This window comes from Hippoglossus hippoglossus, chromosome 11 (assembly GCF_009819705.1).
Source record: "Hippoglossus hippoglossus isolate fHipHip1 chromosome 11, fHipHip1.pri, whole genome shotgun sequence".
NCBI lineage: Eukaryota > Metazoa > Chordata > Actinopteri > Pleuronectiformes > Pleuronectidae > Hippoglossus > Hippoglossus hippoglossus.
This window is the reverse complement of record NC_047161.1, coordinates 13047088-13068151: the sequence shown is the minus strand read 5'-3', so window position 1 is coordinate 13068151 and position 21064 is coordinate 13047088. Positions and strand designations below refer to the sequence as shown.

Genomic DNA, 21064 nt, shown 5'->3' with positions numbered 1-21064 from the left:
TTGGATGGGGTAAAGTGACCTCTGCCACGCACACATCCTCCTGTCCTCCAAGCTGCTGTTGCCATGGAAACCACGGGGTTAGCATGGCAAAGGGACCTTTTTTTTTTTTTACACAAGGCAGATATCAGAAAATGACGATTAAGAAACCGTTGTCCCATCAATGATCTGTTACATAGTAACCATCATGTACCCGCGCTGACAGGGATTTTTAAGTGTCGCAATTCCTACCAAACAAGCACAAGCATTGCCTGAAAGACATGCACGTCTATTCTGCAGCACCAGTAAGCGGACCAAGATCTTTAAAAACCTCAGTATCAGTTTCAAAGTACATCTCTGGACACGCTACCCTGAAAGTAACCCTGAGATAATGGTTTGCGTGCGATAGAGATGCTTCATTCCTGCCTGTCAGCATTAGGGGGGGGGGGGGGCATCTATGGCCAAGATGGACAGCGACTTGTAAAAAAAAACATTCCGTCTTCACGGACACCGCCGTCACCATGGCAACAGTTTGATCTTCAAATGCAGTATTACACATGTGGGAAAGGAGGAGCGGAGGCTGTGTGCAGGAGGAGGGGATGAGGGAGGGATTTCAATATACTGTGTTAAGTGAATGTATTGTAATGTGTGTCTGTTGTCAAGTGCTTTTAAATTATATTTTCGTATGTAACGTGGAGACCGATGTTTCCTTTTTGTACGGGGGGGGACGACAGGTCGTGACATGAGTGACTTGTAAATGATGTCAAACTGTCTTTCTATATAAAAGAGAAGCTGCTTAAATGTAAAACAGAAAATGAATGAAAACAAAACAAAAAACCCAGCAAAATAAAGTGAAAATCTCTGTTGAGCTCGTTCTTCATTTTTCAGCCCGAGTGACGCACAAGTTGGTGAAATGCATTTAAACAAGCTTACTTTATTCATAAAGATCTTTGCAGTTCACACTTACAACCATCGTCCAGACATTCTCACGTGAATTGGCTGCGTCAGACACATGACACACACGCACGCACACACACACACACACACACACACACACACACACACAAACGTTTGCCTTGTGATTACTGGGCATGTGCAATTTTTAAAGCCTGATTAAAACACTGTTGGAATGACGGAAAAATAGACAAGCGGCGACATTCACTCATGGAGCAGCGCACAAAGAAATGACGTTTCACAGTTTGAACTTCAAAACGTGGAAGTACTTAACAATAAAAGTGTATCTCAGCTGTCTATTTCCCTTCAACATGGTACAGTATCCTTCGGCCCGACCAAAGACCAGAAAGTGCAATCACCGGGAAGTAAAACCTCATTGGCCCGCCATTCTTTCAACACTAAAACATGAGGGGAGGTTTACAGTGGGGGGGGGGAGGGGAGGCAGGGTCACGACAGTAATTCACAAGTCGCTCCACAACTTCGACGTACTTTCATATGTACAGTACATTCAGAATAAAGCCTTATTTAGTGCAGATACATGAAAACATAGTGCTGTTTCTGTTCGAACCACCTGACGTCTCTGTTCGCAAAAAACACGGTCATTCGTTCAGTAGCTCATAGATTGCAAGTCAAAAAACAAAGAAAATCTCCACTATCCTTCATCCGTCATAATACACTATATACTCGCTCAGATGACTTCTTAAGACATCATATATTCAGATCTCTGCATTTACACTTAAAAAAGAAACATTTTACTGTCCATTCCTTGCCTTTCCACGACAGAAGGAAAAGATGAAGCACTTTCTCGGCTGCTTTATCACAAGAGAATCCTACTTACTGTAAAGGAATATTGAGAGGGCCACTAAAATGAAGATACTTGAGATGCTAAAAGGTTTTTTTTGTTGTTTTTTTTAAAATCCTCCCTTCAAAGCTACAATTGACTCTCTTCGTTATAGTTTTGTAGTGTTGAACTGTTTTTAACACAGAATAAATACATGCTCTTTAAATGGTGCTCTAGTCCATCGAAGCAGAAAGATGAGCGTTAAAAAATGATAGAAAAGTAAAGGATCGTGTGAACTGTTCCCACGTATTCATGATCCCTTTACCCAGTGTGTATTTAGGTGGACGCCACACGAATAAACAAACACCTCGGTGGAGTAGCTGTCTTAAGCACGGCCTCTTGCTTCCTCTCAGGAGTAAACTACATTCTTTTGTAACCTTCAGGAACCGGAAAAGTGTGAATGATTCTAAATCAACGAGACAACTGAACCAAACCCCAATCCAAATGAACTAATGGCTGACAAACACACATTTACCCATACGGTATGCCACGATTCCAGGTGTAAAACCCCCCCCCATAAATCCTTCAATCGATCTGCTCGAAGTTGAGCACGTGGCCGTCGAAGTGCGTGAGGACGTGCCGCTCGAAGAGCTGCTGCTGACAGTTGAGCGGGAACTGCTCGGAGCAGACGGGGCAGACCTTCCAGTGGCTCTCGACGTGCTGCTCGAAGCTGCGCTGCTCGAAGTGGGGCGGGAAGATCACCTCGCACAGCGGGCAGCGCTTGTGAACGTCGTTACTAAGGAGACAGAAAGAGTGGAAATACTGTAGTTGACACTCGATAATCGATGGCTCTGCAGCAGTGTCTCTATTGTAGTGACGATCAAACAGTCTTTCCAGCAGATCGGGACACTTCTGCTCTACAGACCATAATATAACTCATGGAAGACAGGAATTTCAGCAGCGAGGAAAGTAATTGTTAAATCACGGTTACGATGCAACGTCTGCGTTACCTCCTGCTTGTTTATTATCTGCATTTTGTGCCTGAGGTAGAGAACAGGCACATAATGTTCTCTTCAAGTGACGACCTGTGTTTAGACGTTATCATAAATGGATATATTTACCATAAGATTTTATATATGTTGTTTATATAGGAATGAAAATGATCCAGTGGGGTGAACAAGATTTGAGCTTTAATGCTAAGGAGTTTGTATTTTCATCTGAGTTTGTTTGTGATTTTGCAGGATTACACAAAAATTACCCAACCAATTTCCAGTCAATTTTGTGGAGGGGTGGGGCCAAGAAAGACCCCGTTAAGTTTGGTTGTGGATTCAGAGCAGTGGGTGGATCCAGGGTTTGATTTTCACTTTGTTTAAGATTGTGAGATAGGTTTTTGTCGATTTCTCAGACTATAATTAATGGAGCTTGATGAAAAAAACTACCAGTGTGTACAATTTGGTGCAGATCCAAATAAAAATCCGAAACTAGCGAATTCAAATAGGGGGACTGTTGGGCCTTGGCAAAGGTATACGTTCTCTAAGTGCCATTCTAGATATATTATTCTTTCCTCTGCCATGGAAGGTGTTTGGCTGTAGCAGGATCACACTAAGACTACAGAACGGATTTCCACGAAAGAGAGGACATGGGCCAAAAGGGAACCTGTGACATTTTGGCATGGATCAGGAAAAAGGGGCAGATCAGGGAATTAAATTGCGAGATTTCCTTTTATAATTTTTGTTTACATTTTCACCAGTTTCCCGGAGAATAATCAAGGATCAAAAATCTAATTTTGCAGAGAATTATGTGTGAACCTTGATGAAAAAAAATTATAAATCAGGCAAAGTTAGGGAACTGAGTGTCTGAAATTTGGTGCTGCTTGAGTAAATGAAAAGTAAGGTAGAGGTATGCTCTGCTCTATTAGAAGTGCCAATGTAATTTGGTGTGTGTAACTTGGTGCGGATCCAAATAAAAATCCTGATAGAATTTATAAGTGGTTTCATTTCCAAAAGTAATTGGCAAATTAAGTGATATCGTAAATGTTTTTCTCCTTTATATATATATATATATATATATTTTATTGTAATGTACAATATCTTTTTTGTTCCATTTGAGATTTATTTTATATATTTTATAACTATAACTAAATAAACTATAGCTTTTGTATTTCTACTTATTGTTATTGTCTTGGTCTGTATATAATTCTGGAAAATGAACACACCCACTGCCTTGGCTTCGTTTTTTGTTTTCTTGTGTCGTTTTTTGGGGAATGATTTTGTATGCCTTGTTTGAGGAGGTGTTTTACCTGGAGTCAAAGCAGAAGCTGCCCCTGGCCTCAGTGCGTCTTCTGGACTGATGCTCACAGGACGGCTGAGCCCCGTCAGTGACCTACAAGCACATTAAGAAAAGAATGAATGTTTTTTTTTTTTTACTTTGAGCAAATGTAATAGAATCAGGAGCTGGGTTGACAGAATGATCTGAGCCAGGAAAGATTAGAGTGCATATGCATGCAGAGCCAAGTATCTATTTTAGAGAGGAGCATACACAAAACCTCCCAAAACAAGCATAATACATAATCTAGCAAACACTAAATGATCTGAAGTCTGTGCCTGTGCAAAGTCCCTCCCAATTACTCTCTCCTGATCCTCATTATCTTCGTCTCTCTCGAGTTCTGAGGGAGTGACGTTAATTAGAGCTTTATGCAAATGAGTTCAAAGCCTCATCTTTTAAGGGCGCGTTGCATTTTCCTTCATTCAGCGAGGAGGAGCACTCCAGAGACGAGAGACAGAGACAGGGTGAAATAAGCAAGGGATTAGCATGACAGGAACTCGCCTGGCTGCAAAAACACAAAGCCAGGATGGAAAAGAAAGGCTCTGAACAAAAGTCGTGTGTTGTGCATTTATGTTAATATCCCAATGTACTGCTGAACTGAGATCAGATTGATGATGTGATGCTTTTATGACTCATCGACTAATAAACAGATGGTATTCATGTATGCATTATTGACGCATAATGTAATACATGTAAAATCTTAGTTAATACCCATACTCCATACAAGATAAAGCCACCAGCCTGAGTTTTAGTTGCCTCTGCCCAGGATGTTATGTTTTCACCCCTGCCCGTTTGTTTGTTGGTTGTTTCAGCAGGAATCAACGTATGTGACGTTAGCAAAGTAAGAACCAATTCAATTTTGGTGTGGATCTGAGCATTGAACACTGGATTATTGGGCATTTTGCCAGTTTAACCACTTTCCCAGGGAATGATTCATTGGATCTTGATGAAAAAGAAAAAAAAAAATCAGGCACATTTAGGGGACTGATATTTATGAGTGTGTGAAATTTGGTGCAGCTTGATTGGACTTCGGGGACTGCTATGTGAGAGATGTGTATTTATATGGACGTACAGTTCGTGGCTCCTCTGGTGGATGCTCCAGGCTCTCAGGGGGGCTCGTGCTGCGAGAGGGCTGGATGCAGACCACCTCTCGGTCCCAGCCAGGTGCCCCGGCTTCGGGGCTTCGAGGTGTCATCGGGGGTGCACAGGGAGGGGCGCAGGGTGGGGCCTCCGGTGGTGGACGGGACATGTGCTCAGGAGACAGAGCAACATCCACCCGGTCTAAAAGAAAAGAGAAAAACAGTTACACATCCTGACAGAGAGGAGCATGAAAGAATGGTTTGCCGAAGTTTGAATTCCTCCCACCTCTCGTGGTGTCGGTGGAGTAGGGATTGCCGAACTGCAGCTCGGCGGGCCTCTGCGGCACCAGCGGTGGAGGGGAGGGGTCCTGGGGGTAGGGCAGCGGGTAGCGCAGCACCATGGGCTGCCTGGCCTCAGCACCCTGGGCACCAGCCTCCCGCTCCCTCTGCCTGCACACATAACGCTGCAGCTCCTGGAGGAGAGAGAGAGAGCACCCGTCTTTGAAAACAATCTTAAACAACAAACAGATGCTACAGCAGCGTTTTGTCATAGAATATTCTCACTACTTCTAAATTATATATGGCATCTTTGTATTTTCATTAAGTGCACTGTTGGGACCACACGGGCACCCGGTTCTTTCAGCTCGAGAGTTTAACTTTCCCTCGACACTGTCCCTGCCCTTTGTGATTATATCTGAAGCAAGAGCATTAGTACCCTACTCATTACTGTAATGGGTGTCAGACTCTGGCTCCCTCCGTTCTGGCTTCGCTGATAGAGGCACTCGCCCTCTCCCTCTTCTTTTTTTTTTACCTCCCTCCCTCCCCACGCGATTCCGCCCGACGACTTCATTAGTGCGCTGCTATCAGGTTTAACATTTAAACCAGGGTTGGGAAGGTGAAACAGACACGTCGCCTGGCATTTGCACTGTCTAATGGCACTGTACCAACGGGCGAGGGAAGAAGTATAGATGTTTTAATTAGTGGATAGTGGGGGAGTGTGAAGGGAAAGGAAAATTTACAGAAAAGAGCTCAGACATTGCACTTAAAAGGTGATGATATTTCAGTGGAATTCAATTGAAAGCCTACATTATCTGCATAATGTATGTGCAGTCAGCGGCTTTAAGTAGAGATTGGTATTCAGATGGTTTATAGCTTTTTAAAAATCAAACTTAACTCATATTTACGATGAAAACAAAAAAAAAAGTGCCGTTTTGAATTATGAAGAACCGATCCAGTAAAGGCTTATTCATTTAGGAGCATGTTTGACGGGTTACCTCCTGTAGCTGCTCCTTGTCTCTAAGCGCCTGGGCCAGGTTTCGTTTCAGCTCCGTCACCTCACTGGCTCGCTCGGCCATCTGCACCTACAGACAGGAAACACACAGAAAAAACATTAACATCAAGGCAGAGATCATCGTAATGATGAAATCATAGAATTATTGTATCCATTTCAACTAGGGGCCAAGTTGTTTAGCTTTATATACAGTGTACAATCAGAACACAATGAATGTATCCTTGCTCTCGTTGATGTGTGGTGTATTTCTGCTCATTGACTCCCAAAATTCACAAACTATATTTGTTAATGACAGATTCACTAGTTTCTTGGAACAGATTCATTTTATCTGGCACTGCCGACAACCTTTTCCCTTTTGTCTTACTTTCAGGTTAAGTTTCCGCTCCGTTTGTGTCGACTGATGAAGAGGAACATCACCCTGATGTAAATGTGTGGTGATTATGAAACACACACACACAATCACGTTGTGTCCAGGGCAGACAGGAGAAGAGGGGGTTGTAGTAAATATCAGACTTTCTAACAGGACTGACCCTGTGGGATAGTTTACGTGACTAGTTGCCTGCACGTCTCTTATTTCAACCCATTACAAAGGTTCCAATTCCCCCGTCTCCTGCAGTTTCTCTCTCTGCTTCATGTCTGTCTGTCTATCCCGCTTCTCTCACTCTTAAATTCTCTAAGCTTCTCTCGCTCCCCCCCCCCTTCCCTTTCATCTCCCTTTGTCCTCTCTCGCTCGCTCCCCTCTTTTCATAAATTTACAGCGCAGCATTAGAAGGTTAAGTTCAGGTGAAGGGAGTCTGCAGCAGTGAATTTCTAAGCTTCGCCCTCCCCTCTCGACTCTCCCCGTCTTATTCCTCTCCCTCGCCTCCATTCTCCGGGCGGCTGATGTAAACAAGCCGTAAAGCATGGCGTTCTGCGGATGCCGTGCTTGTCAGTCTCCAGGGCCATTAAGAGTGGCTCCGGGCCCGGGGCGCTCGCCTAAGACGGGAGACTCTACCGAAGACAGGGAGAGTCTTATTTACAGCGCCAATAAACACACTCACTCATGGAGATTAAATGGCAGTAGGTACTTTGGCGGACGTTCACACGCAAAATGCAGCAGGTCCACGTAGAGGCAACAAGCTCAATACTTGTACTGAGTCACACAAACTCAAACCGCACACACTGGCTCATGTGCGGCACTGATGCAGCAGCTACATGTTCGTGCATGCGGCAGCGCCAGTTAAATGCATGCTTTTTAACAAAGTGTTTTTGGTGCAATTTATTAACCAATTAAGAAAATGGATTTCAACCCACAATATGTACATTTACTCAAGTGCAACCTCTAGCTATACCCGCTCGACTCAAACGCTAGGAGAGCACCAGACTGACCCAAGTAGTTTGCCAGCAGAGGGCACTCACTATCAGCTTATTAGATGCCCCTATTGACCTATCAGGTAAATAAGCCAGTACTGTTATGTTGTTTCGCTATGAAAATGGACGACACTAGCGAGTAAAGCTGTCCTGCGTCTTACTCTTCTAACGACAACAAACATGCAGGCTCACCTCTTAGCTTTCCAACAAACTTAAATTTTAGTCTTGGAAAAAGTGTCAGGCCTAGAAGTATTAAGGGACATTTTAAGGTCTAAATTGAAAAATGCTAAGGCTAATCAGTAATGAAATAATTATAAGTCAAAGCACACATTTTGCGCACTCACAGCACTATATACATAAACATATGTGCCTACTAGTGCATCACTGTCTTTACTGGAGCATGTGTGTTGCTGGTGGCACTGTAGCTGCCTTGCTCAAGGGCTCGCAAACAACTGCTGAACATTTAGAGAGCACTACCTCATATTTCCAGCCACTCTGAGGAGGTGTGCTTGCTGTGTGTGTGTGTGTGTGTGTGTGTGTGTGTGTGTGTGTGTGTGTGTGTGTGTGTGTGTGTGTGTGTGTGTGTGTGTGTGTGTGTGTGTGTCTTACCCTGAATCGCTCCTCCTCATTGGCCAGCCTCTGTTTGAGCGTCTCGTTGATGGCGCACTGCTCCCGCCACTTCTCCTCCATCATCGCTAGCTCCTCCTCCACCGAGCGAGTCTGCTCTATCTCCGCCTCTTCCATGCTCATCCCCTCCACCTCCACCTCCAGCAGCACCTGCTCCTCCTCGACGTGCCTCACTTCCTCTAGCTTCAGTGCACCCGGCCTCTCGCTCTCCACCTCTACCCAGCTCGTCATCCGCAGGCTCTCCTCCGGCAGGCTCTCCTTCTCTTCTTTCTTCTCCTTTTCATTGTTTTCATTTCGGTACCCTTCTCCCACACCCTCTGCCTCGGCCCTCTCCTTCTGCATATACTCTGTCTGCCTGTCTTCTGTTTCTGTACTGAGATATGTGTCAGTGGATGTAAGTTTCCTGTTCAGGAGCTCTGGGATGAGTGTTATCTCAGTTGCTTCTTGTAGAACTGCAGTAGCTATGTTTCCTGTAAAAAACAGAAGGTATACAACATCATCTGAACATCCTCTGCTTTGATTGAAGTATTAATAATTACTATGATGGGCTAATTACGGACATTTTAACATAATCGCTTTTTATTTTCCCAACAACACCTGGAATCTTTTTTATCATAGGTCTGTAATTAACATTTTTGGTTTTTCCATCACCCCAGCTCATCCACCTCGGCTTTCATTCATTTCCTTTTTCCATGAATGATTTTTGAAAAAATCTGCCTGAACTTGTTGTCTAAAGATGTGCATTTTCACGTGTCTAGGCGAAGACAGAAATAGTAATTGCACAGTAAGAAGAAAGAAAAAAGTCTAGTCATGTAAAGCCATGTAAAAGTGGGCTGTATAGCTCACAGTGAAATATGTTTTGCAATTACGAAGCAATATGAGGAGACTCTGTGAAAAAAAAAAACATACTGTACCTGCTGTGGGTGATTCTGGACTAGGGGTCAGCGGTTCGTGTGTCGTCTCAGTCGATGCATTTCTTTTTGGCTCCTGCAAACAGACACACAGCAATGTGAACAATACATCAACACAATCTGATTACACCGAGTTGTTTAGGCGTAAATCTATCTGAAGGCTTCGGACGTGTCATGTAGGGCCGGAATGTACTTGCGGTCAACTGCGCATACACGTATACAAAATGGCTGCTTGCTTATCCTGCATCACGTACACAAGATGCAATACCCACATAAAGTTTGGGGTAGTAGCGAGTCCTTGACAGGGTCAGTGGGCGCGTCATTAGGAGCTCGTCATCAGCAACAGAAATGGCAGATAGTTTTGAAGAAAAGCTTGAGGTCAAGTCTGAAATTACCCACATTTGTATGATGTGTCTGAAATACCACTTATGAATGTGTCGTCGCTTTTTCTGTCTCGATCTTAACATTAGACAAATGTTGATCTCATTGAGTGTTGCCATTTTTGTTCATGTTTACCGCACACATATCCAGAAGCAGCAGAAAGATCCGTTCTATGTTCTATGTTCTCTACACGCGATTAAACAGCAAGTATACTGCGGGTCTCACGGTCCAGTAACTTACCCCCTGTGACTCAGTTGTGTTCAGTTTAGCGACCTGCCTGCGGAGGCGCTGACACTCCCGGTACTTCTCCTTATAGTGTTCAGCAGCCATGTGGAGACGCAGTTTCAGCTCCTCCACCTCCCTCTGCAGCTCAGCCTCTGCTTCTGACACCACCATCAGACTGGGTGTCACCTCCCCACTTGTCCCAACACCCTGAAACAGGGGAAAAGATGTATAAGAAAATGAAGCATTATTCGTGTCTAATTTAAAGCAGCACATGTTGATGCAATACAGAAATAGGATTTAGCCACAAGACGATTATGTTCTACCGCTTTTATGGGATATTAGTCAACTCTACATTAAATACGATCTCTTCTTTGTTGTGATTTCTCATTAAAATGTTATGCTCTTCCTAGCCAATCACTTCACAGAGAGCGAAAGACACAAATTAAGGGTTTCTAGTACTTACCACTTCCTTCTGTGCAGTGCTCCTCATGCGGTCTAACTGGCTCTCCATGCGTTGGCACTCGGCCTGAGCATCAGCTAAACTGGCGTGGAGCTTGTCAGCCTCCAAGCGGGCGCGGTACAGCTCAGTCATCGTGTGGTCACGGGCGCAGGCTGAGTCACGGAGCTCCGAGGCCAGCAAGGACGCCTGCTGCCGGGACGCCTGCAGCTGCTCCTCGGCCTGACGGAGCTTCTCGCGTATACGGGCCAGCTCTGCCTAAAGACATAAAGTAGACATTAGTTGATTTTACTAAAAAGGTTCGCACAGGTATAAGTGTGGTAGACATGTATTCCTTGTATTTATACTGTGGCTGTTTGATATTTAAAACAACCACTACTACCTTATCAGTCTTGTGCACCAGCAGCTCTTTCTCTAAGCTGTCCCGCTGGGCATGACAGGCTCTGAGCCTTTCCAGCTCCTCCTGGAACTGGGCAATGGTCACCTCGCGGTTCAGCTCCACTGCTTTCAACATCTGGAGCTCTGCACTCAGCTTCGTGTTCTCCAGCTCAGTGCTGCGCAGGTGGACCTACGCATGCGACAGCACGGAGAAAGAGAAAAATGCTTGAGTAACGGCTTTCCATTTAGGCCGTCTTTTAGCAGAGCTGTCCCCCACCTTGTAGAGTTCTCTTTCATCCTTCTCGTTCTTAAGTTGGCTCTCCAGAATGTCTCTCTCTGCCGTCAGCTTCTTCAGACGATCACGCAGACTGGGGGAAAAAAACAAGTCCAAGATGGGGTGTCAAGGAATGCTCACTTATTGTTCATTAGCTAAATATGCAACTTTAGCAGGCTGTAAAATCTGCTTTGGAAAAAGCTTGATCTGGCATATGTCTATGCAGCAACACTTCCTGGTTGGGTATGTTTTTGGCAAAGCTTTGATTGCATTTGGATGGAAGTGCACATGCATGCAAACGTTTACAAGGACGAAGAAAAACAGAAAGATGTTCCAACTTTGTTTAAACTAACCAAGAATCCCTTCATTAAAATGATATATTTATGAGTCCAAAGAAATTACTTGTTAAGGTCTTTGCACAGCAAGTGCATATTTAGTATGTTTTTTAAAATCCGTCATCCAATGAAAATTATCACACACAGATACCCAAGAAGCCACCAGGGACAAGGACTACGAAATTATCCAGATCGCTTCCAAGTCTTTTAAGGATGTCAGTGGTCCAGTTTGATACGCTACCAGCACTGAGATTGCATATTAAAAAAGAAAACAAATTAATGTGATCCAATTGATCCCCAACAGCTCAAACAACTCTCTGAAACAACTCTGACAGATGAGAAAAATGCAACCTTTCACGAAAACTTGAAGTTGTATTTGTTTTTAAACATGCGACAATGGCACTCTTGGTACACAAAGACCTTAACTGAGACTATTGTTTGAGTGGTGCAGATTCCACTCAATGACAATTTCTGAGGCCCTGGTTTGTGCTTGAACTAATTTTGTCCACTGCATGTGGACGAATGGAATGATGAAAATGTTGAGCAAGCAGAAAGCCGGCAAGAAACCTGCTTCAAACAGAGTTATTCCTCACAGAGTCTGCATGATTGATGGACATGTGTTAGCCTTCACCACTAACCAGTCCAGCTCCGTCTCCTTTTGCAGGCCTCTCTGGCTGACTCCCAGCAGGTCTTCTTCTAGCTGGCGGACCCGGTCCGTGGCCTCCGTCAGCCTCCGCCTCACCTCCTCCCTCTCCTCTGACAGGCCCTGCGACGAGCGCAGCAGCTCCTGCATGACAGAGGAGGCAGACATGGATCACAGTGACAGGGGCAGGAGCCAATCACGGCAGATTTGGGGGTGGAGAAGAAGTGCCGGACTACGGCTGAAGCTTTGGCAACACTCATGATTAAACACAGATGGTCATTTTTCATGTGATGCAGGGCCGTCATGTTGCATATATTACATGCTGTATGTTGCACCGCTTTTATGCATTTTGTATTTATGTTTTATATCAGTTGCAACCCATATTAATCTAATGCAGTTTATCACTGCAGCACCTTCTTGAACATTTTTATGGGAACTGCAAGTGTACATTTGCACAAATATTAGCAAATTTGTTTTGATATAGTGTAAAATACTATGACACATAAATTGTATGTACTTTGTAAACTTTTATAGTACATATTTATAGGACAGCTGCAAAAAGTGAAACTTCCCGCCAGGCATCTCTGAAGTCTTACCTTATCAAGAGGGTTATGCAGATTACGGTGGCTGCAAAAGGCACATTTAGTATCTAAGGTAGCTGAAATGTTCTATTGAACAAAAAGCAGCAGTGTGAACTGAATGCTTGCAGGAAAAAAAAATGTAATCTGCCTAGCATTGGTGAGCTCCAAAAAATGTTATCGCTCCACAGATCATGTAAGGTCTGTTTCACCCACGTTGTGCTCCTGCAGAGGAAATACCTTGTTTGAACTTGGTGCTAATCAGCAGTGAAGGACATTAAATCACTCATAGGACATAACAACATACCTCTGCACACACACTCCCTTCTATTAGTAGCACGCCCACACACATACTCGCAAACACACACTTAAGGAGGACGGCACACACAGCTACACACTCAAGGACATATGGAGACAGGCAGATATGTGCAGGGTACAGCCATCAATCCAGAACTGATAGACTGAACATGCGCACAAACTGACACACTCAAGCCTGTCTCCCTCTGGGCTTGGCTCTGCATAGATTACTGTATGATTTTTACTGCTGGCGTTTGGAAAGCACTTTAGCAGTGCATAAAGACCTTATAAAAAGTGTAGTCGTAAAATTAGCAGCCACAAAATATGTACTTATGTTTTCATGTTAAACTCAAAGGATATTTTCATCGTCATAGCATGAGCTAACGCACCTACTGTAAATGCCCTACAAAGACACACACACACACCTACTCGCACAAGTCGTATATCTACACATGGACATGACTGTTGAATGAAAAGCAGAACAGTAATAACAGTGTGTGTCTGTATTACCACGTAATTTATGGCGATTTTATCCTTTGTAAAAAAAAATTTAAAAAAGAGCAGCGGACTAACTCAAAGCAGCCTGTTCTCACTCTGGAGTCTGGACCTGAGAGCTGCACCAGGGGGCGATAAGAGACTGGTTTCAAACTCACTGTACTCCAGGCGCTGTTTCACAACAGACCTCTCTGCTTTCATTGAGTTTCCTTGACATGACTGGTTTTTAGGTGTGTGTGCCAAGCTACTGCTCATCACATGAGCAAGTCATAAAATACTAAAATCTCAAATCTGACTCAGCCTGGTCAATGAGTGAATGGAGAAGGCACAAGGGTAATGAGGAGTATGTTTATGTACCTAACCTGAGCAAAATGATCTCTTTTCAGGTCATGCCAATAAACTCTAAACTGAAATCACTTTTTTAAAAGACAGGAACAGAGAGACATACAGGAACAGAGAGACAGACCGGGACAGAGAGACATACAAGAACAGAAAGACATACAGGAACAGAGAGACAGACAGGGACAGAGAGACAGACAGACAGGGAGAAAATAGACAGTGAGAAAGCAGTGGCCACTGAAATCGCGTGACTGAGTGGTGTTTGTCCCTGAGGCTGGGCAGGGCCCTTTTTTCAGGCAGGCGGTTTTGCGGACTACCCTGCTCATTCCACACACAGACTAAAAGGGTTTGCAAGCGGGTGGCATAATGAGTGTGTTTGTGCGTGTGTGCACGCTTGTGCATGTGTGAATGCACATTAGAAAGGCCTTGTGGTGTGGAACCCAAATGTGAGTGTGAGTTTGAAGGGGGGCAGTTTGTGAATGTGTATAAGCGCCCGCGCATGTGTGTGTTTGTGCGTTTGACGTCATGTTTGTTCATTCTGTGGTTGCGATGGCACCTTCCCTGACGCCAGATGCCCGAGAAAACTGCGTCCCAATTCCATTCTGGCCCACTGAGTCGGGTCGTTAAAAAAGGAGAGAAACACTGGCACTTACATGCTCATGTGTGTGCACGCACTTACATGCGCATGTGTGTGCGCGCGCACTTACATACACACTCATTGTGGCTCTTTGTGCGTCTCAAAACAGGGACACAGATTATTCATGAATTCGGGCGTTTGAAGTTTTTAGACCTGTGATCACTGGTGAGGAACCGGCTCCACACACATTATGCAAACAGAGGCTAACTGTCTGTGTATGCACTCACCTCTGCACCCACTTGCACAAATACACAAAAAATACCTCACGTCCGATTTGAATGTTGTACTTATACATTTAGTTTAGAAACACTATTTTTGTGCAGTCATCCTATCCACTTGTTACAACCGATCATGTTATGTTGTGTGTGCATAAAAAAACATAAGGTCCCTCTGCATGCCTGCCTGCCTGCCTGCCATTACCTCACCTCACCCCCCCTCCTCTAACCTGGTTGTGTGTCCGCAGCAGACAGCATGTCTCCCTCTCCTGCTCCCTCTCCCTGGCCAGTCGTTTCTGCTCCTCCTGCAGCTGATGTTTCTCCTCCTGCAGGAGCCGCATGGCCTTCAGCAGCTCCCTGCGCTCCTGCTGTGCCTCCTCCACTCTCTATAAGGCAGTAGGATAGGAGTTGAGGGGACAGAGAGAGAAGATGAGAATGGTAGTTGCTCTCCGAAGATTATGGTGATCAATTCACCTGGTTTTGTAATTTTAAAGACAGTTCATATCAAGGACAATATAAATAATTTCTGCTCTTCTCCTCCTCCTACTCAGTGAGGTCAGAGGTCACGTCAGGTCCACCTGTGAATCTGTTATGGGTCATGGGCTTAGCTATGACACCACTTAATTATGGGTCAAGATGAAAAACTAAATCAGAAGTACATTGTTGTTGTGAGGCCTACCTCTAACAGGCCCGTCTTCGTGGTGACGACCAGTATGTCTGAGTTGCTGTCGTCCTCGGTAACGGTCAACAGCTCCTCGGTGGGAGTAGCTGACCTGAACTGGAAGGGCGTGCTGGCTCCTCTGATGTCCCCGGTGTGTGTGACATAACAGAACTGGTAAAACTCTCCGTCAGATTTAGGGACATAATACCCTACAGTGCAAAGAGACAAACGTGGGTGTGTTAAATTCACTTTTTTTTCTGAATGTTTCTCTGGGTAACACATCACATTTTATATGCCAGTGAGATCTCTCTGGAGAATTATTGATGTGTTGGGCCTGGTTCTCTGGGACGGAGGAGTTAAGTACGGAACCACCCAGCAGCCAACTGCTTTTACTGACTCCTGACACACCACAGCACACTCTCATATTTTCACTGTGTAATATCTGACCGTTCCAGGCCCAGTAAAACCAGTTTGCAGGCTCTCAACGACTGCGTGTGTATGTGTGTGGTTTCAAAGGTGCTCAGGTCCCAGGCCGTCGTTTGCGGCTGTGTTCCCTTATTAAATAAAAGTGCTGGTTTTTATACGTGCCGTAAAATGGAGGAGTTACTTTGGAATACCTCGAGTCTGTATAGTGGTTTTACATTTTGTGTGTGTGTGTGTGTGTGTGTGTGTGTGTGTGTGTGTGTGTGTGTGTGTGTGTGTGTGTGTGTGTGTGTGTGTGTGTGTGTGTGTGTGTGTGTGTGTGTACCTTGAAACACCACAGTCCTGTGCACAGTACTTCCTGGTTCATAGTTTTCAGGCATAGAAGACCAAAGGAAGGTGTAGTAATCCCTGGCTGTGCTCCAACCCACCTGAGGAGGCAATGTAAAGAAAACATGATGTTCCAGGATAAGAAATAGTGCTCGACAGGACAGTGTAAATCTTATCAATATTATTTAGAAAAATCCTACATGTCAAATGCATTTGGATTTAAGATTTACGGCCAGGTTTTATTTATCATAAAAATGTTCGACAGCACACTTGATAAAAAGAATCCGGAGTTTTATATACAATGGTCAGGGCAAGAATGGAAACATTTAAAACCATGCCCCCTCATTCTTCCACACACCCTCTCCTCCCCTCACTTCCTACCCCTTCTGGGCTCACAAGAAAAAGAGAGGGGGCCGAGAAGGTGTTAGAATGGGGTGGGAAGCCAGGGGTGTACAAAGCTCTGTGTGTAAGTATACACACATGCACAGACTCCTGAGACGGCACAGAATGTCCCACGTGGAAAGGTCGAGGGAGGGGGGTGAGAACAGAGGACGAAAAGGTGAAAATTTTACACCAAATGGCAAGGGAGATGTAATTTCATGAATTTCATGTGTTGTTAGGTGATGGACGATGACATGGAGTTGTGAAGATCATAACTCAGGTCCTGCGCCGTAAATCTGTCGCGCTCAAACTGCACACTGGGCTGCTAGCATTCATACACACACACCTCGTTTCAGCTCACATGTGCGATACGTGCTTGTGACATTACGGAGCTGCACTTCAGCTGTGCCCAAGTAAATCCCACTGTGCAACACAAAAGTGGCACGAGAGAGAAGCCTCGTTATTTGGACAGCTGTCAGGTAATGATCGTATCATATTGCCGTTAAGGTGGTTGCTTTACGACTGTAGGCTGTATAGAAAATTACAGGATGCACAAAACACTGGGAGGGGCTACTCGCCTTTTTTGTTTAATTTTCGAAATGAGCTATAACATTCCAAAACTGACGACTAAGGTGCTAATAAATTCCAGAAAACCATTTATACAGTTGGATATCGAAAAATACCCCATTACATGAACCCACCCAGAAAAAAATAAGAATTGGCCAAAGCATTTGGAAGCTTAACCCGGTAACCGTAAATCAACAGAGCTACTCGAAGCATTTGTCAAAATCTCAGGTAAAATTATTCTGTTGCATGACAGATAATTGTAGTGTTTGCCTTATCGACCTATTACACTCAGTATAATGCTATTCCAAACAAAGTGATAGCCAGCATGGCAACCTAGGCCAAGAACATTCTTTCCGCCTCCGACAGTATCTCAGTGAGAGGCTTGGCAGCGATGGACGCCCTCCAACTTCGCTTGTGTGCTCACGTGTATTTGCTTAAGAGCAAACGGACATAAATAATTTTGCTAATTGCAGAGTGAAGTTGACTGACATTTAGCTAGGTATGGTTTGGCATTCCAACACGGGAGTGATGTTATAAAATAATCACAGGCAAAGCAGCTATCAATCATTCAACCAAGGTGTGAGGGAACAGCATGATGACACGTTAATTATACACTCACACAACGGGTTTCTCCCTGTCGACCCAACAAACATGCCACGACCCAAAAAAAAAAAAAAAGAACCTCCACAGGGCTTATTAGGAGTTATGTGTGTGTGTGTCAAGCTAAACAGAACTTTCTCTTGACAAGTGCAGGAAAAAAATGTATGAGTCCATGTTTGTAAAAGATTACCACAATGCTTGAAGACACAACAGAACTTGACAAGCTTGTTTTGAATGTGCTCTGTTGTACACTGTTTACTGTGTATACAATAAATGTGAGCGAGTTAGAAATCCCCATCATCTCAGAGAGTTTCTCTTACAAGGATCATTATTATTGTAGTATGGACATTACCAGCCACTAGGTGGTGTCTGTGCACAACTCAAACCAACAGCGCCTGCCAGAGCAGTCTGAGTCATTTTTACAGCAGCTCAGCTTTATGGCTCAGTCTCTCTTCCCCTCTCTCTCTCTCTGTCTGTCTGAAACAGGTAACGCCTATAGATGTGAAAGCAAAGGGGGGAAACATGCTCTCTCCCTGAGTCATCCCTGCACAAAGGTTTCGCCTCTGGGAGTCAAAAGCACATTACAGATTACAGACAGCACATTTTTATCAATGGTGATCATCGGCGCTCAGTGGGAAATTCAAACCCAATAAATCATTCATATAATCCAACAACCTGTTGATTTTTTTTCTGTATAATTTCCAAACACCGAAGGCGAAACATTCGATTCTTCAGTATTTGTATAGTGGTGTCAGCTCGCTTCCAATTACGAACAAAGTTGCTAATTATTATTTCTAAAAGCACACCTTGAGAACTGTTTCCACATGCCATCCTGATAGAAGGAAGAAATGAGCTGAACCTAATAAAATATATACTCATATGGACGGAATTAAACATGAATTGAATGAACACACAAGACGACAGACAAGTGCGTCAAAAGGATTCAAAAGAAGCGCTGTCTGCTTGTTCCCTGACATGAGGCGCTAACCATGAAACAGGTTTCATTAGCATGCATTACAACAATTAAATTTTCCAATTGACTTTTTCCAAATAAACCCAGCATCTTTATTCTTTTTTAATTGAGCTGGTGGATTTGAAGTCAGTTCTTAAACAACGATAAAATGTTTGTCTTTCGACTTTACGAGACATTAAGTTTCCGAGTTCACATTTCCTGTTAATTACGTGTGAGATTTGATGGCCTTGATAAAAGAGCGAAGCCGAGGGGGGAGGTTGGTTAGCAGGAAGCGGAGAAGAGACTGATGGAAAGACAGAGGGGGGACAAAGAAGTGAAGATGGTGGGGGGGAAGAGGTCCTTAATAAGAATCAGAGTGGATCATTAAGAGCAACAAATGTTTGCCCCCCAGCGAGACACACTGTAACCAGCCCACCATGTACACTCTTCCTCTTTCTGCGTGCACAGCAACCACACCAAAGCTTGTGGTGAGGTGTTAGGCATGTAGTGAAGAGTTGAGGCATTAGTGTCGGGGCGGATGCATGTGTTAATGTGCCAAGTTCAAACCTATGACCAATTAATAAAACCCTAACACATAATACATGTCACAAACACTTGTAATGGGCTGGGAACAGCTCCAATCTCTATGTAGATCTTTGTACGATAAGTGATTTCAGATTAATAAAAGCCTGGTCCTGAAGTGATTGTGCTTGGTGGTGTCTTTGAAGGATGCTCTTAGTAACAGCAGCTGTGTGTGTGTGAGATGTACCTTGAAGATGCCCACCCAGTCTTTAAGGTTGGGTGTAATGTAGGGGGTCAGGGTGTAGCAACACTCCAGGGGCGCCTGCGGCAGGAAACTCTTCCCCACGTTCTGGAAGATGACGTGGGCGAAGTTGGACGTTTCCATGATGCTGACGCTGCTGCCCGGCGACGAGTCCACCACCTGGAAAGATGACATTGTATCCTGGTGGTCACTTCATTTGTCTGAAAGGGAAGAGCAGCAGAGAAAAGTCAGACAATGAGTATAAAAAGAGAAATATACAACTCGTCCTGAGTCATGCACACAAATATGACAGCAGTCCTCCAAGCTTCCTATGCAGTGGCTCTATGCCCACCCCCAGTTTGAGGACTATTGTTAAAACAGATGTATGATACATAACCACCTCTGGACACTGGGGTTTTTAGTACTCTAGATCCACTAAAGTTGTTAAAGGTGCGTGCATAGATGTTCATGTTGCAGCCAATTACGCTGAATAACGTCTAATGTAATCTGTGGCACTTACTGATCAGACTAAGAAGATGAAGAAGTCTACTGTTGTTTAGGTAGAGCCTTGTAAAAGCAGCAAGTACGTGAACAAGTGTTGTCCTTCCCGTGCAACAAAAAGCCCTTCAGTCTGTAAATGCATGATTTTGTATGTCAGACATTTACTGGTAATGGGAGTATTTTTATAGTGTATGATTGTACTTTTATTAAAGGGGGAACTCTGATTTTACAGATTTACAGACTGAGAAGGTAATATTCAGTCTATGAAAGCAGTAGTGAAACTTGTCCTGAGGGAGGTTGACTACATGAGGTTGTGGGCTTAAACCAGGCACTGACAGTATAAGGATATAATGATTTGATATTGCATTACAGATAATGCAGCGTCCGGTATTATTGGAACATGACAAATACTGCAGAAATATAGCCAGGACATATCTGTGGCATCAACCTAACCACTCTTTTTCAAAAATCTCTCATCAGATCTTATGAAAATATGATAACAAATTGCTGCCGCACCTCTTAATCACAGTTCTTCTTTAACCACGTTGAAAATGGAGCTGATGCACCATCACACCACCATAAATAAGCACCTCGCTGCAGGACAACTGAATTTAAATTGCTCAAACTATGCATGTGGTGTGATGGAGAGGAGAAAGAGGAGCCAGTGGGAACGTGCGTGGTTATTTGCAAGTGATGCCGCTGCTTTGCATCCCTGCCATGGATGACATCAAGGCTAAAAAAAAACTAAAAACCACCCTGCCCCACATTTGCATGTGACCCAACCCTGGACTGGTGACTGAGATAAATGACAGTGAGTCATAACTGAGGCTCGGTTCAGCTAACCAGCTTCCATAACACTGTCTGTACAACGAGCCACATTGACCAGCACTTAGTGAACGAGTCGTAAAGGCGTCACAGGACAGCTCTGTCGTGTCATCGTGGCCCAGGCAGCCCGGAGGATAATCTTATTTACGATGGCTAGGCAGCTAACGTTAGCTTGCGAACAGGCCATGTCGTGTCAAGTCACCAGCTAGCTAAACATCCTCCCAGAGACACGCGACAGACGGGAATTGCGAGGCGTTCAGTTAGCTTGAAAATGAAAAGCGTACCCTTCTCATATGAACTCCACTTGCAGGGGGGGAGAGTGGATTTCTGCCCGACCAGGCCGAAGGGTTTCTCGCCTCTGTCCTGGTTGTTGACAACAGCTCAGACGATGATGCGTCTCCTCCTGAAGGAGCAGATGATGCCCCACTTCCGGGATGCTGTGCGGCGCAGAGGATGCTGAGGATGCTCACGAGCAGACGGTAAATGTGTTCTCTATGACTATTAAAACAACTAAAA

General features: G+C 44.3%; 1 protein-coding gene across 1 annotated transcript; it reads right to left on the bottom strand.

Moving 5' to 3' along the window:
* Window positions 1–1838: 1838 nt before the first annotated feature.
* On the bottom strand, window positions 1839–20923 carry tax1bp1a (Tax1 (human T-cell leukemia virus type I) binding protein 1a). Its single transcript, XM_034599387.1, has 17 exons — window positions 20833–20923; window positions 19229–19443; window positions 15958–16060; window positions 15228–15418; window positions 14779–14934; window positions 11983–12131; window positions 11013–11103; window positions 10740–10925; window positions 10364–10615; window positions 9916–10107; window positions 9298–9370; window positions 8366–8853; window positions 6390–6476; window positions 5402–5588; window positions 5109–5317; window positions 4011–4093; window positions 1839–2507 (listed from the first exon to the last, which is right to left on the bottom strand). Exons 2-17 carry the CDS (start codon window positions 19415–19417, stop codon window positions 2297–2299), a joined length of 2847 nt encoding a protein of 948 aa, XP_034455278.1. The 5' UTR covers window positions 19418–19443; window positions 20833–20923; the 3' UTR covers window positions 1839–2296.
* Window positions 20924–21064: the final 141 nt, after the last annotated feature.